The 14,125-nt window shown below is 39.2% G+C and overlaps 1 protein-coding gene across 1 annotated transcript; it reads left to right on the top strand.

Moving 5' to 3' along the window:
- The first annotated feature begins 3,757 nt into the window (after positions 1-3,757).
- LOC140234351 (ADP,ATP carrier protein-like) lies at positions 3,758-12,768 on the top strand. The gene is made up of 4 exons (XM_072314409.1): positions 3,758-4,050; positions 5,904-6,286; positions 9,942-10,140; positions 12,347-12,768. Exons 1-4 carry the CDS (start codon positions 3,931-3,933, stop codon positions 12,536-12,538), a joined length of 894 nt encoding a protein of 297 aa, XP_072170510.1. The 5' UTR covers positions 3,758-3,930; the 3' UTR covers positions 12,539-12,768.
- The last annotated feature ends 1,357 nt before the right edge of the window (positions 12,769-14,125 follow it).

Raw genomic sequence — 14,125 nt, 5'->3', positions numbered from 1 at the left:
ATAATTAAAACGCATCCTCTCTTAAACATACCATTGTCAGATTTTTACAACTCTTATACTTATTTACTGCGATGAAAGGGGTGGTATAGTTTTGGTTGAAACCTAATTTCAGGTTTCTACCATTTTTTGGTGAGATAGTGAGAAACCTCTTATGAAATATGAAAGAGCATGTAATTCCATGAGGAATTTAATGTTTACTTGATAAAAATTGGTTTTGAAATGGCTGCATGAGATATCCAAAACAGAACGATTCTAATAAGTATGGACCCACATTTTATTACGATCGCTTTGTTTTACTTTGTTTTTGGATGTTTCAGTCATTCCAAACCCGATTTTCATCAAATAAACTTTGAATTCCTCTTAAAATGGTATACTCTGTGCAATTTCATAAGTGTTTTCTTGGTATCTCGCAAAAAGTTAAAAGTCCGATTCTCATCTCCACCAACACTGTACCATCCCTTTAAGAAACAACAACTGGAATATAGTATATACATAAAGTGAGGCAATGAGATCACCTCATTCAATTCGCATATTCACCTAAAGGTGACCATTATCACTCATTTATATTACTAAAATCTTTGCGAATTGGTGTGTAGCAAAGAAAGATCAAAAGATTCGATATCCTATCCTGTCCAGCACTTCAGAATTCGGAGATTTTCATGAAAAAACAAACAAACATACAAACAACAACCTACAGATCACTTCTTCTCTTACTTGCTTATTTCTTATTTTGAGAGAAATGAAAATTATTTGTGAAACTTTGAACGAGTCCATCATGGTATGACAATTCGTCCAGGAAAAATTCTATGTCATGTCTATAGATAGTTAGATTTGGTCAAAAATGAGTTAAAATTCGTGAATTTTGCGAATTTCTCTAGGTATTTCCATCTAAACTTTTAAATTTTCAGGTGAGGTCTTCTCCACCAACCACTGAATGATTTATTTCTTAGAATACGACTTTTTTTTTCAGCAAGACATTAAGAATTTGATTGCAAAAACAGTTAACTCCATCCTTTTTAATTTGAGATATTTGCGATTGAAGCATATGTTAAAAAACAAAGAAAATAATAAAAAACTATAGGATGGTTTAAGTCATAACGGTCAGAATATTTCTTGTTATGTAACAAGTGAGATACCATTGGAAAGGTTTTATTTTGCTATACGAATTGACTCATTTCACATTTTTAGTATACAAGGGGGCTTTACCCGTTCTGCGAACAAACTCTTCACTTAACAAAATGCTTAATTTACCAATATACGAGTAATAATAGACATGTTTTGCAACCTGTGCAAATGTAAACTTAAGAATTGGATAGTTGTTTATCTGTGGATAGCTACGGCGAAGATGCTGATATTATCTCATACTGCGTCTATTTTTCGTGAAGAGCTAGAAAGCTATTACGTAACCGGTGTGTAGAACATCAGTCTCAGGACATAAATTAATGTTTGAAAATGTGAGCCCCCCCCCCAAAAAAAAAAAAAAAAAAACACACAACAACAACACAACAACAACATCAACAGCAACAACATTTCATTGATAAAGGTGGTTGATTTTGTGGTTTACATGCAATATATACACTGATTCCAGGCGATTTTAAAGAAACATTGTCTATATCATTGTATTTAGTTCTCTATCTTTACTGCCTTTTCTTCCCAAGATTTGCTTATCTCTTCCTGATTAACACTCTCTTCAAACTGCGAAGACCATGCTGCATAAAATAAAATTAATTACACATCTTGAATTTATCAATTATTTTGATTGATTATCACCATGGAAACAGGTCATTCTCCACTTGATCAAACCTTTGACCAGCGGTCAGGAGCGGTCAGGAGTGGTCAGCTCATCATGGCCGGGATACGATTCATCATGGGAGGTGATGATTTCCTGTATCAATGCGGGTAAGTTTTTCTTCTTTTTTTTTCTGTCATGTCCTCACGAAAAGTTCATTGTCGGATGGTGCGATTCTGTTTACAGAAACATGTACTAAAGAGATGAATTCATATTTTAGTGAAACTGTGAAATAAAATCTGCTAGTCCAGTCTGAGCGTACTATAATGTCTGAAATGAAAGACAATCAGCTTCTCATTTTGCTTTGCGATATTAACCCGTTGAGGACGGACTGATTTTGCTCCAACATGCATTTCCCACGGGTGCTGTTCGTTATTCCGAAGGTTTGCTATTCCGAAGGTTCGTTATTCCGAAGGGTCGTTAATCCCAAACACACAAATTCCCTATACCCAGAGGTTCGTTAATCCGAAAATGAAAAAGGGTTCGTTAATCCGAACATTTGTGGCGTTATTCCGAAGGTTCGTTATTCCGAAGATTCGTTAATCCGAAAATGATGGAATAACGAATCTTTGGATTAAAGAGCCTTCGGAATAACGAACCTTCGGAATAACGAGCTGTAACCATTTCTCACAGACACCTGCTCAAGCATACTCCAGCTGTACTTCGGACTCGTCCTCAACGGGTTAAAGTGATAAAAACGGCATTTATGGCGAACTCTTTCAAACAGTTCTTTGGTGACAAAGAATTGTTTTGTCATTCATGTAATTCTCCTTTCTACCTATGACATGTGAAGTATCATTTCGAGTTTGTCGAAAGTATAACTGCGCATATAAAAAAAAAAGCCTTAAGGATAGATATTATGTTTGAAAAATGTTCAAAGGAAAGCAAGTTGACTGATTTCAACAATTTAGAGTTATGTTTTGCTTTCAATCTGACTTATTTGCCTACGAATAAGACCAAAAGGGTAATAGGAGATGATGGCGTAATTCGATGTAATTTTATGTGAAATGTATAGGCCATCCATTTTATGACCACCATGCAGTACTCACCCAAATTGCCCAAGACTGAGAAGACATATAACAACATCAATGTGCGTGTAGCTAGGACTGTACGAGAATTTAATCCTTTCTGGGAGAAACTGTTTTTGTTGCAATCTTCTCATTCTAAACTACTCTGACACATCCTATCGCGAGTTTTTATCTTGCATTCAAAGTTATAAAGTTTAAAGCAATGGTAGAAAGTTTGTTCTTACAAGCCATGTAACACTACTCTTCAGCATACAAGAACCAGTTATTTCATTAGTAAAGCTCACTGCCATGTTGACATCATTAATTTTCTATACGTCGAGATGAATACAGAAAGACACATTCATATTTTTTTTGAAAATCAAATTAAAACGCAATGATAGAACAACTCTGCTAATGTTTAACTGCGGAGGTACTCCATGGTTTAACGTGCCATGTGATAATTATTTGTGTTTGCTTATACAGCAAGCTGCTTTTACGTATTAAAATGTATGTTTTTTTTTTTGTTTGTTTGTTTGTTTTTCTATGCAACACAACCCAACCCATCACCGTCAGTTTGTTAGCCTATCCGATAGGCGTCGGGCTGTATCGATACTAGACTGATCGATATATGGAGACGGACATGCGAGGGCTATTTATTTCTGTGATGTCCGTCTCCATAATCAGTATAGTATCGATACAGCCCGACGCCTATCGGATAGGCTATCAGTTTGTAGGCTGGATCAGAGAGGACATCCTAGCTGTGCATGCACGTGCACTAAAAACGTAGTAGCGGTTGCCATGGTTAAGGATGCGCGCCATTCATGAAAGAGACATCATTGCGCTAATAATACCAACTACGCATTTTGATTGCATTCCTATGAGCGCACATTGCACTGCGCGCTCAAACACCCAGCAACAATACAGCGCATATTTGTTTATTCCGCAAATGTTGTATACCTATAGAATGTGATTATTCTCCACACCATCATCACTCGCAGAAATACACCCAAACATCAAAGTACTAACCGCGAGGAACATAGCACCACGTCGTGTCATGCACAAGAACACCAAGACGGGCAGCATTCTGTAACATCTCTACCTTTTTGCTGACGCTAAGAAACCGGAAAAACAAGCATGGCATCAAAGAACTTCGACGTAGTCAGTTTCGGCAAGGATCTCCTTGCTGGAGGGGTGTCGGCGGCTGTTTCTAAGACTGCTGTGGCCCCCATTGAAAGAGTCAAACTCTTGCTGCAGGTAGGCCAAAGTGCTCCGTGTTATATTGTAGCACAAAGATGACGAACAAATATGCTAATTCATATGACACCTCGCAAAATTTGTATTCTGTAATTTCCCCTAATAACTTGATATACGGATGTGCTGCTGGTTTATAATGTTTACCGTTATTTGTCGTTTCTAGACCTTTTTTTTTTTTTTTACGTGAGCTGGTTATTTGAATTGGTTGTCGAATTTGACTCCCAAATCTTTTTCGTTGGAGAAGATGAGATGGACGGAGCTTGAGATGTTACACTAGGAAACCTAGACGGTAATCATTCTAGACGACTTTCCACTTATTTTTGTTGAAAGATAAAGTTTGATAGATGCGGATGTGCTGCTGGGCCCTGTTTCATAAAGCTGTTCGTAAAGTTACGAACAACTTACGAGTGACTGGTGATGAGTTCTGATGTGCTATACTTATCAGAATTTCCATAATTCAGCACAAGAACTGATCACCAGTCGCTCGTAAGTCATTCGTAACTTTACGAACAGCTTTATGAAACACCCCCTGGTTTGTTAAGGTTGTTAATTAGACCCTTTACATCTGCTGATTAATTGGTCTGGTTGTCGAATTTGACTTCCAGATCTTTTTCGTGGGAGATGAGATGGAGGGAGCTTGAGATGTTAGACGGTAATCATAATAGACGACTTTCCACTTATTTTTGTTGAAAGGGGGAGTTTATGTGTCTGCCCAGTTAACTTGACTAGAACTCTAACTGTTAGGTCAAGAGGAAGCGGGTCTAAAGAAAGAGATTAAACACACAAAGTATCTAATCCGATTCATTGAAAAAAAAACAACAACATAGAACCTATATCTCTGTTATACATGTGTAAGGAATTGGGGTCTACAAAAACAAAAACTAAAAACAAACAAACAAACAAACAAACCCCCCCCCCAAAAAAAAAAATAAAAAAATACTGTGATTGTGAGTATATTTGGGTGACCCACACCTCGTCATACAATAGTTAATGTTTAATCTATGCATATTTGAATCACATTTCGTTACTAAAATTCTATGAAATCCCTTTTCACATATGGTAGCCCTACTACATATCGACCACATTACTCGCGCACTGAACACTTAGTACGCACTTCTCTGCGAGCAAAGCACATAAAAATGGATTGGCTTTGAATGTAGATGAGGATGGTGTGGGAAAACGCGATAATTCACTATTCATTAATGGTTTTAATCAAGGACAAAATTTCGAATGAATATTTTCACCGAATCGTAATGACAGCACAATGTAATGTCTATGGAAGTTTCTAAAAGGCTTCTAAAAAGCTTCGTACAACACGGTGTTCAATACAACTCGGTTTGCGTGCATTGTCAATGCAAAAGCAGCGGTCGATCCTAATAACGCGATTTATCGCGGGGAGCTGAAACGAGGCCACGCAAGTTCGTCGGTGATATTTTTGCACTGAAACTTCGAATCGAAAAGGGAACAACGGCATTTGATAGAGCTGGATTTTCTCAATCACGTAGGTCAAGTTTTTTACGTGAATTTCAGTGTTAAATATTCTTATCAAGCAAATAAACATTAGGCGGTCGATTAGTAGTAGGTCCAACCATACAGGAAAAATGCTGAAGATTCCAACAGTGCGCTTGTAACAATTTTAAACAGGGTGACTCTATTCGGGCCCCTGACGAGGTGCTACACTACAATTTGTTGCGCCTATAGAAATCCTAGGTTTGTTTGGATTTTCTTAATAACCATTAGTCTATACCAGCAGCTCTTTCATTACTCTTAATTGTTGTTGCTGCTGCTGTTGTTGATATGTATCTTACTGATATGTGTCTTAGTCACAATGTTATCATCCCCCTTTCTAATAGGTGCAAGCCGTTTCAAAGCAGATCACGGCCGACAAGCAATACAAGGGCATCGTAGACTGTTTCGTGCGCGTTTCCAAGGAGCAGGGTGTTGTCTCCCTCTGGCGTGGGAACTTGGCCAACGTCATTCGGTACTTCCCCACGCAAGCCCTAAACTTCGCCTTCAAGGATAAGTACAAACAGCTCTTCCTCAGCGGCGTAAACAAGAAAGAGCAATTTTGGCGGTACTTTGCCGGAAACCTGGCGTCTGGCGGAGCGGCCGGCGCCACGTCTCTCTGTTTCGTCTACCCGCTGGATTTCGCTCGTACCCGCCTGGCCGCTGACATCGGGAAGACTGGAGCGAGGGAGTTCAATGGTCTCGGCGACTGCATTAAGAAGATCTTCAAGTAAGGCACTATAGCTCTAGCAGTTATTTCATTTATTGTCTCCTAATTTTAATTTTCAATCTTTCATAAATAAACTTGATCAAAATAAGCAATAAACCAGAGCATGTATTCAAAGGGAACAAAATTCTGCCAGTTGTTCTGGGGTCCTTTATATTTGACATGTACTTGATAAAGACTTTGAATAGAATTTTTGATGTGCTGGGCAACGTATAGTTCAATCAAAAGGGTATAGACAGCTATATTCGCAAGAAATTGTCGTGTGTGACCTGTGCGAACATTGGAGTATTTACAACTCTTATACCTGTCCCCCATCTTCATACTAGACATAAAAAGATAGTAATAAAGCATTTCTTGCTTTATGCAGAATGTAGGAATCGAACTCGCTTGCTTTCCATCGAAGTGTTATGACACAATGACGTCACTGTTTCTATCCCAACTTCGCGATGTGATTGACGACTCTACAGCTCAATGCGAACTGTGTGATCGAATCGAAGTCATGTCACAAAAGCATACTTGAGTGAAGTTTGTTGTAGTCACTACGTTGACATATTCTGTCCTCAGAGTTGCTGTATTCAGCTCAGTGATGCTTACCTCTATATCTACTTTACAAAATTCAACTAAATTTGTCCTTATTTCGTTTATCTACCGTTCAAAACGCTTCTTCTGGGCTATAGACATTCTATTCTCTCTAAGGACATGTTCACCTTCATAGACATGGCATTAGTAATAATAATAGTGAGACTCTTATAAAGCGCTCATTTCTACCTAAAAAAGATACTCAAGGCGCTATACATAGAACAGAGTACATATTGTGTCACGTTACAACAGTATCACAGAAATTAATAAGACAATAAACCAACAAACAATATATACGTACACATATACATACAGGTATTGTCAATTTAAATTGAAAATGTATGTCTTGAGATTCTTTTTGAAACTATCAATGGAAGATGCTTCTCTAAGAGATTTTGGTAGAACACATCAGTGAGAATAGGACAATCCATTCAAAAGTTGTGAATTTTTGAAATTTTCTGCTCAGTCACTGCTTCATGAGAAGACAACTACATCTCGTGATGTCACATGTGTAAAACGAGATAAAGAAAACATTTAAAAATTCAACGTATTTTCACTTTTCTCGCATAATAGAATTTCACTTGACTTACCTCTTCATTGTCCTTAATATACGTCACTTAAAACAGACAAGTTGAGGAAATGTGCACCTTTTCAAACAATACAATTTTGTGAAATTTTCTTTATACATTATTTTCATTATATCGTTCTGTGACATCATACGCTGTAGTCTTCTCGTCCAGCAGTGACTGTGCAGAAACTTAACAAAGATTCAATTGACATGTTTGAACGGATTGTCAGATTTCCCCCAAACTTTCACTGATGTGTTCTACTAATATTACTGCATTTACTCAATCCACATGCATATGAAGGTGGACTTGTCCTTTAAGTGCAGTGAGTTCAATGTCATGAGTTGAGGACAGCGTCCGCCACCCAACCAAGTCCTAGACCCCGTTTACAGTGCGGGGCTGGGCCGAGCTGCGGCCGAGCCGCGGCCGAGACCAGCCCGGGCCTCGCAATTTTGTCCGTTTACACTGCCGGGCTCGGCCGCGCTTTTGATTCAAACCTTTCAATATTTTGTCGTAGTGGCGCTCTTCTTGTAGACAAACTCAATTTGGTATTGTCTGGTTTTCAGACCCTTTGCCAACTGAATTTCGTGGCGACGAAGTCGCTGTTCGGGCAAATGCCTTTGTCGAAGGAAAAAAATCCTTTGCAGGACAAAACCACCTTAAACTATACTAGTTTCGACGTTGAAGGAGTTAATATCCTGAATAGCGAAAGATACAGGCAGAGGGTTTGGAAGCCAGACTAAAATTGGCCGCGCATTTGGCCCAGTTTGCGTTTACAATGAGAAAAGGCCGAGCCTCGCACTGTAAACGGGGTCCTAGATCCCGTTTACAGTGCGGGGCCGGGCTCGGCCGCGGCTCGGCCGCGGCCGAGCCCGGCCTCAATTGCGCGGCCGAGCCTCGCAATTTTGTCCGTTTACACTGCTGGGCTCGGCCGCGCTTTCGATTCAAACCTTTCATTATTTGGTCGTAGTGGCGCTCTGCTTGTAAACTAACGCAATTTGGTATTGTCTGGTTTTCAGACCCTTTGCCAACTGAATTCCGTGGCGACGAAGTCGCCGTTCGGGCAAAGGCCTTTGCCGAAGGAAAAAATCCTTTGCAGGACAAAACCACCTTAAACTATACTAGTTTTCGACGTTGAGGGGGTTAATATCCTGAACAGCGAAAGATACAGGCAGAGGGTTTGGAAGCCAGACTAAAACTGGCCGCGCAATTAGCCGCGCATTTCAGTCAGTCCGCAGCACGTATGCTAATGAGCCGATCCGGCAAGATTAAATTATTCAGCACTCTCGTTGACGATCTTTGCGTTCCGAAGGTGACCCCTTGCGTGCGAGATTTTGCGAGAGTTTGACAGGGCTTTGGTTTTCACAGTGCAGCGACGTTTACATGCATTCATTATGGTTACAAGTCACGATAAGTTGTTCTACAGACTTTGATATTTATTTTGATAACAAATTTGCGTATTATATCGGTTCTTGTCATGACGTTATAATCAGTTAAATTCACGTAAATTTCACCTGCTTTTCACGGAAGATTTTGCTATCTAAAGTTCGTTTTTGGTTCCTGACCGGATTAAGAAACCGTTGTTTCTGATTTTGGCTTTTTCGTAGAGAGGAAACTTAGATGCTCATCATTTATTGGAGTCAAGGAGACGCAAGCATGATTTATACTAGTTTTTCCATTTTGAAATGTCTGTAAAATTCACTCCTAAGCCGGAAGTATGCCCAACACAAAGTCTACAGTGGCGCGAAAGAGCTCTCTCATTGGACAGCGCTTGCATTCGCGCGCGCTGTACCAAGCTTCTAGCTTCTAGCTTCTGTCCGAAGTACAGAAATCTACACGCGTGCCTACGCAAGCATGCGCTCTGCACGCACGTGGCATGAAACCGTAGCAGCGTAATGACGTAATGCAAGCGCTGAATGCAAGCGCTGTCCAATGAGAGAGCTTACTCTTGAGATTGCACGGTTTCAAGCTGACCAGCACTGACATTGATGTATATTTTACTGGTTCCTGACCGGATTAAGCAACAAATTGTCAAGATATTTACATGGATACAAAGATTAAGAGATGGGCTACCAAATAATGCATTTTCATTGAGACGCAAGGTGAATTTCGTATTCTTTTGACGATTTGAACGTGTACTACACGAATCACTTTTTTTCATCATTTTTCAAGCTCAAATTACGCTATGATTTTTTCATTTACAATAATTTGAGTAACATGTGACGATAGCTTACATATTTTCCTTGGATTTGATACCAAATTTGTGAATATAAGGTGTATTTTTGTTGCCGAAAGCCCAAGGACAAAATCCCCTTCCGCAGCTCATTACGTATGCAAGCCTGGAGCGGGCTTGCATACGAGTTGAATAAATACGAGCGAATTATCGGGTGCTGCGGTCTGACTGATTTGGCCCAGTTTGCGTTTACACCAAGAAAAGAGCGAGGCCTTTCACACTGTAAACGGGGTCAAAGTTACGATCTACGCTATAAGTATAACTTGTCTCGCTTTGACAGGGCTGACGGGATCTCAGGCCTGTACCGTGGATTCGGCGTGTCCGTCCAAGGTATCATCATCTACCGTGCTGCGTACTTCGGCACCTATGACACGTGCAAGGGGATGGTCCCCAAGGATTACCACAACTTCTTCCTCTCCTGGATGATCGCACAAGCGGTCACTACAATGTCTGGCGTTGTGTCCTATCCATTCGACACGGTGAGTCCAGCTGCAAGCTTTTTAAAGGGATGGCATAGTATTGGTAGAGATGAGTATTGGGCTTTTAACTTTCTGCAAGACACCAAGAAACCACTTATGAAATAGTACAGACCATGACTATCACACTCGACGTTCCAATGAATTTCACTTACCTCTTTTACGAACAATTCTTGCTAAGAACACGCTTATCTATACTGGCCCAACTTATTGGAATTTTCTGAATAATGACATAAAAATTGCACCCTCTATATTTTCATTTAAGAGGAGATTTAAGTCTTTCTTATTGCAATGTTATGTTCCTACAGAATTGAATCAGCCTGTTGGCTCATTTTAATTTCTTTTCGAAGAATTTTGATTACCAATGATATACTGTCACATATTTTCTCGTCCCTGTTGTCCTGAGACACTAGTAGATTCGATTCTACTTGTATTACTTCCGCATCTATTTCTCTCTATTTTTCCATATTTCCGTATCCTTTCCACGCATCCCATTATTTTTTCGATATAGTTCTGTCGAGGATCGCTGGATCTGTTTTGCCTTTCTGTCCGTTGTATTGTCTTCCTATTATGACAGTCTTGTCTCGTTCTGTCTTGTATTTAAGTCCCCCTTTATAAGTTTTATCGTCTCAGTCTTGTTTAATGTCCATTCGCCTGTGTATGTGTGTCTGTCTGTTACTCTGTCTTCTTATTGGGCTTCCAGACTTTTTTTTTATCTGACTTTATTCCCAATTTGTCCCCTTTTTGCATCAGTTCATTTTCTATTGACATTCTTTACCTGAGGGGCCCACATTCTACAAGCATTGCCTTTTTAATGGGTCCCTCCATTTTTCGATATTTTGTGTAATGTTATATCGTCTACATCACTTCAGTCAATTTTCATTACAACATTATTTGTTACCCCAAGGTTCCACAATTATGTTTTCTCAATTTACTCTGTTTTTGATTATATGTAACCTTATTCTCTGTTACCAAAGAAAGTGAAATGTTTATGTTTTTTTTTCGAAAAATGAAATAAAGTTTGAATTGAATTAAATTGAAAATATACCAGTCTAGGGGGAATCAAAAGTTTATTTGATTGAAAATCGGTTTTGGAATGGCCGAAACATCCAAAACACAGTAAAACAAAGCGATTGTAATAAAAGGTGGGTCCCATCTTTTATCATGATTGCTTTTTTTTTTTTTTTTTGATATCTCAGCCCTTTCAAAACCAATTTTCATCAAATAAACGGTGAGTTCCTTTTGAAATTACATGATCTTTCCCATTGTACACGGTGTATAAGAGGTTTCTCAATATCTCACCAAAAAAGGTTAAAAGCCTGAAGTTAGGTCTCAACCAAAACTATACTATCCCTTTAAAAGTCATCATAAGAAAGTGCATTCATGGCGTATACTGTGTTGACGTATGATTTGTAATGTGCATATACACTATAGTCGTGGCAATTGTGCCAACTTTATTATGACGCATACAGTAATCAACACGTCAATGATGACATGACTATTCTGAACATCATGAAATGTTTGTTAAAGCGGTATCTAGTGTTGCTTCAAGGTAGCATCGCTCAAACCTTTATATTCACTGTAAAAAGCCCTATAAAAGATACACTTGTTCTATTTAATAAAATTAACGCCGGAAAGATGAAAGATGCATAGTTCTGAACAGACCAGTTATCAAGGTGTTCTTCAAATCTAAGCAGAACGGCAAAAGTAAGATAGTAAGTATATCAAAAGTATAACTGATGATAAAAGTAATAGTAAGTCCTGGTAAATATAATACACTGTAGTGTATGGTACAGCGATTTATTCTAAACATATTGGAGAGAGATGACATATTGTCTTCTTCCGTTACTTCTTACGTACTATAATATTTTGCATTTTCATTTAACCAGCTGTTAATCATGGTGGAGCTCTTCTCGACATCAATTATACCTACTGTCATTGGCTCTTTTTAAAACCTAGATTGTAGTACTGCAAATATGTCTGCTGAGAACAAAAACTAAGAGTCTCATCATCCAGCTCGTGTCAATAATATAAGAAAAAAGACAGAACCAGTAGGTTGCCCTTGTACATTGTATGCTGCATTTCGGAAAATGCTCTGTCTTACTCTTTGTGAGCAGAAAGCTTGATTTGGTGAATTTCATGACGTCATGCTCACTTACCTTGTCTTTGTCTTGATATCCTTGTCGACGTCGTGGTCCTCTCCACTCAGGTTCGACGTCGAATGATGATGCAGAGTGGCAGGAAGGAGATCATCTACAAGAACACTCTGGATTGCTGGAGGAAGATCGCCCAGCAGGAGGGTGCCAAAGCGTTCTTCAAGGGGGCGCTTTCTAACATCTTACGTGGTACTGGAGGCGCTCTTGTACTCGTCCTATACGATGAAATCAAGAAACTTATCTAGACTGGACTGGACTGGACCGTTTGAAACAGTTTTTTTCTTTTTCTTTTTCTTTTTTGGCGGGGGGGGGGGGAAATATTCATTTATGTGCCTGTATTGTTTTTCCGTTTCTAGTTGGTGTGGTCAAGCATAGTCTTGCCATAACCAGTGTCATCCCATACTTTTTTTTTTTTTTTTTTTTTAAGATTTGACTTATTATTCTATGTTTTATTTCATGTAGGTTACTTTGGGTGGTGGCGGGGCGGGGGGGGGGGGGAGGGGAGTTAATTTCAGGCTATCATGAAGATGTAACGGGATAACAAATATTCAGTAATTGATTTTATTTTGTTCGTTTATTTATTTATTTATTAGCCTATGGCAAGAAAAAGTGAAGAAAGAAATAAAGTTACTTTTTGTAACGCAAAACACAGTTTACATCGTTTGTCTTTGTGAAGAGTATACATAACACTTGTAAACATCATGACAAACTGTCACATAAGGATTATCGTTCATACTCCCGGCCAGCTAACGCATTTAATTTAGGGAGCTTTAGTTTTTCGCGACGGGGACGTTCAGAGGGAAAAACCTGTTCTGAGCATGCGCAGAATCGCGTATCAAAGTCGATCTATTTATAGCCCAAAGAGATTTTTCTCCTGCAGTCACTGGGGAAAATCTCTTCGTTATAGCCTCACGTCGTCTGAGTTTTCATTACCCGTTCTGTGCTACTTTTACGTCCGCTCAATTCACGAGGTAAAGAGCTACTACATTCACAAAGAGATTTTTCTGGGGAAAATCTCTTTGTTCGTGCACCAATCATATGGGGGCGCCATTTTTTTTTTTTTTTTTTTTGGGGGGGGGGGGGGGTTTGGGTTTTTTTTTTATAGGTTGCGTCGTCTAGGCGTAATCTAAAGCTTCTTTTCAACACGACGCAGGGAAGAGGAGAACGTCCAGCTCAAGCGTCGCCCCATACGTCCGCGCCGCAAATCTTAAGCTCCCCGTTATACACTGATGACATCAACTGTAACAATCGACAATATAGGCCAACCCAGAATGCCATCCACCGTGGACCCCTGGAAACATTCTAGTCACGATTCCAACTGACTCATTCACGTCTCTGTTAACACACAATCACAAAAGAATCGTTGATTCAATTCGATTCGATTTTATTGTCCATTTCTGGAAATTTGTTTTGTTTGCATGCATATATTTCGCATCGGTATAAACAAAGAATGCATAGAGCCTACATACAGAGTACACGTATAACCAAGGAGGTTTTATACATGGAGTAACAGCAGTTTTATTCCCTTTGATCTCATGTTTGATGCCGCCACTAAGAAATATTTTAAATATGTGCTAAACTGGAGCTGCCTCACAGATAGGAAGACAATTGACTAGTGTCTCATTGCATAATCACCAGCCACTTTCAAAGGAAGATATATGTCTTTGTGATGGTAATTACTTTTCGCTACCCCTTCTTAATAAAAGGTAGGTGGTACAGACAGGAGGATGCGCGAACAGAAATTGAGCAAAAAATGCTGAAATAAAGCTGAAAATTACTCGACTGAACGTATGTGGGCACTAATCTGACATTTCTATCAATAAAGAATTATA

Source organism: Diadema setosum, chromosome 10 (genome assembly GCF_964275005.1).
Source record: "Diadema setosum chromosome 10, eeDiaSeto1, whole genome shotgun sequence".
NCBI lineage: Eukaryota > Metazoa > Echinodermata > Echinoidea > Diadematoida > Diadematidae > Diadema > Diadema setosum.
This window is presented reverse-complemented; position numbering and strand designations above follow the sequence as displayed.

Excerpts from the sequence above, each read along its gene's own strand:
- LOC140234351 (XM_072314409.1), top strand. The coding sequence starts at position 3,931 with ATGGCATCAAAGAACTTCGACGTAGTCAGTTTCGGCAAGGATCTCCTT. Across the intron at positions 6,287-9,941 it reads TGCATTAAGAAGATCTTCAA|GGCTGACGGGATCTCAGGCC; the intron begins GTAAGGCACTAT and ends TCGCTTTGACAG. Across the intron at positions 10,141-12,346 it reads TGTCCTATCCATTCGACACG|GTTCGACGTCGAATGATGAT; the intron begins GTGAGTCCAGCT and ends CTCTCCACTCAG.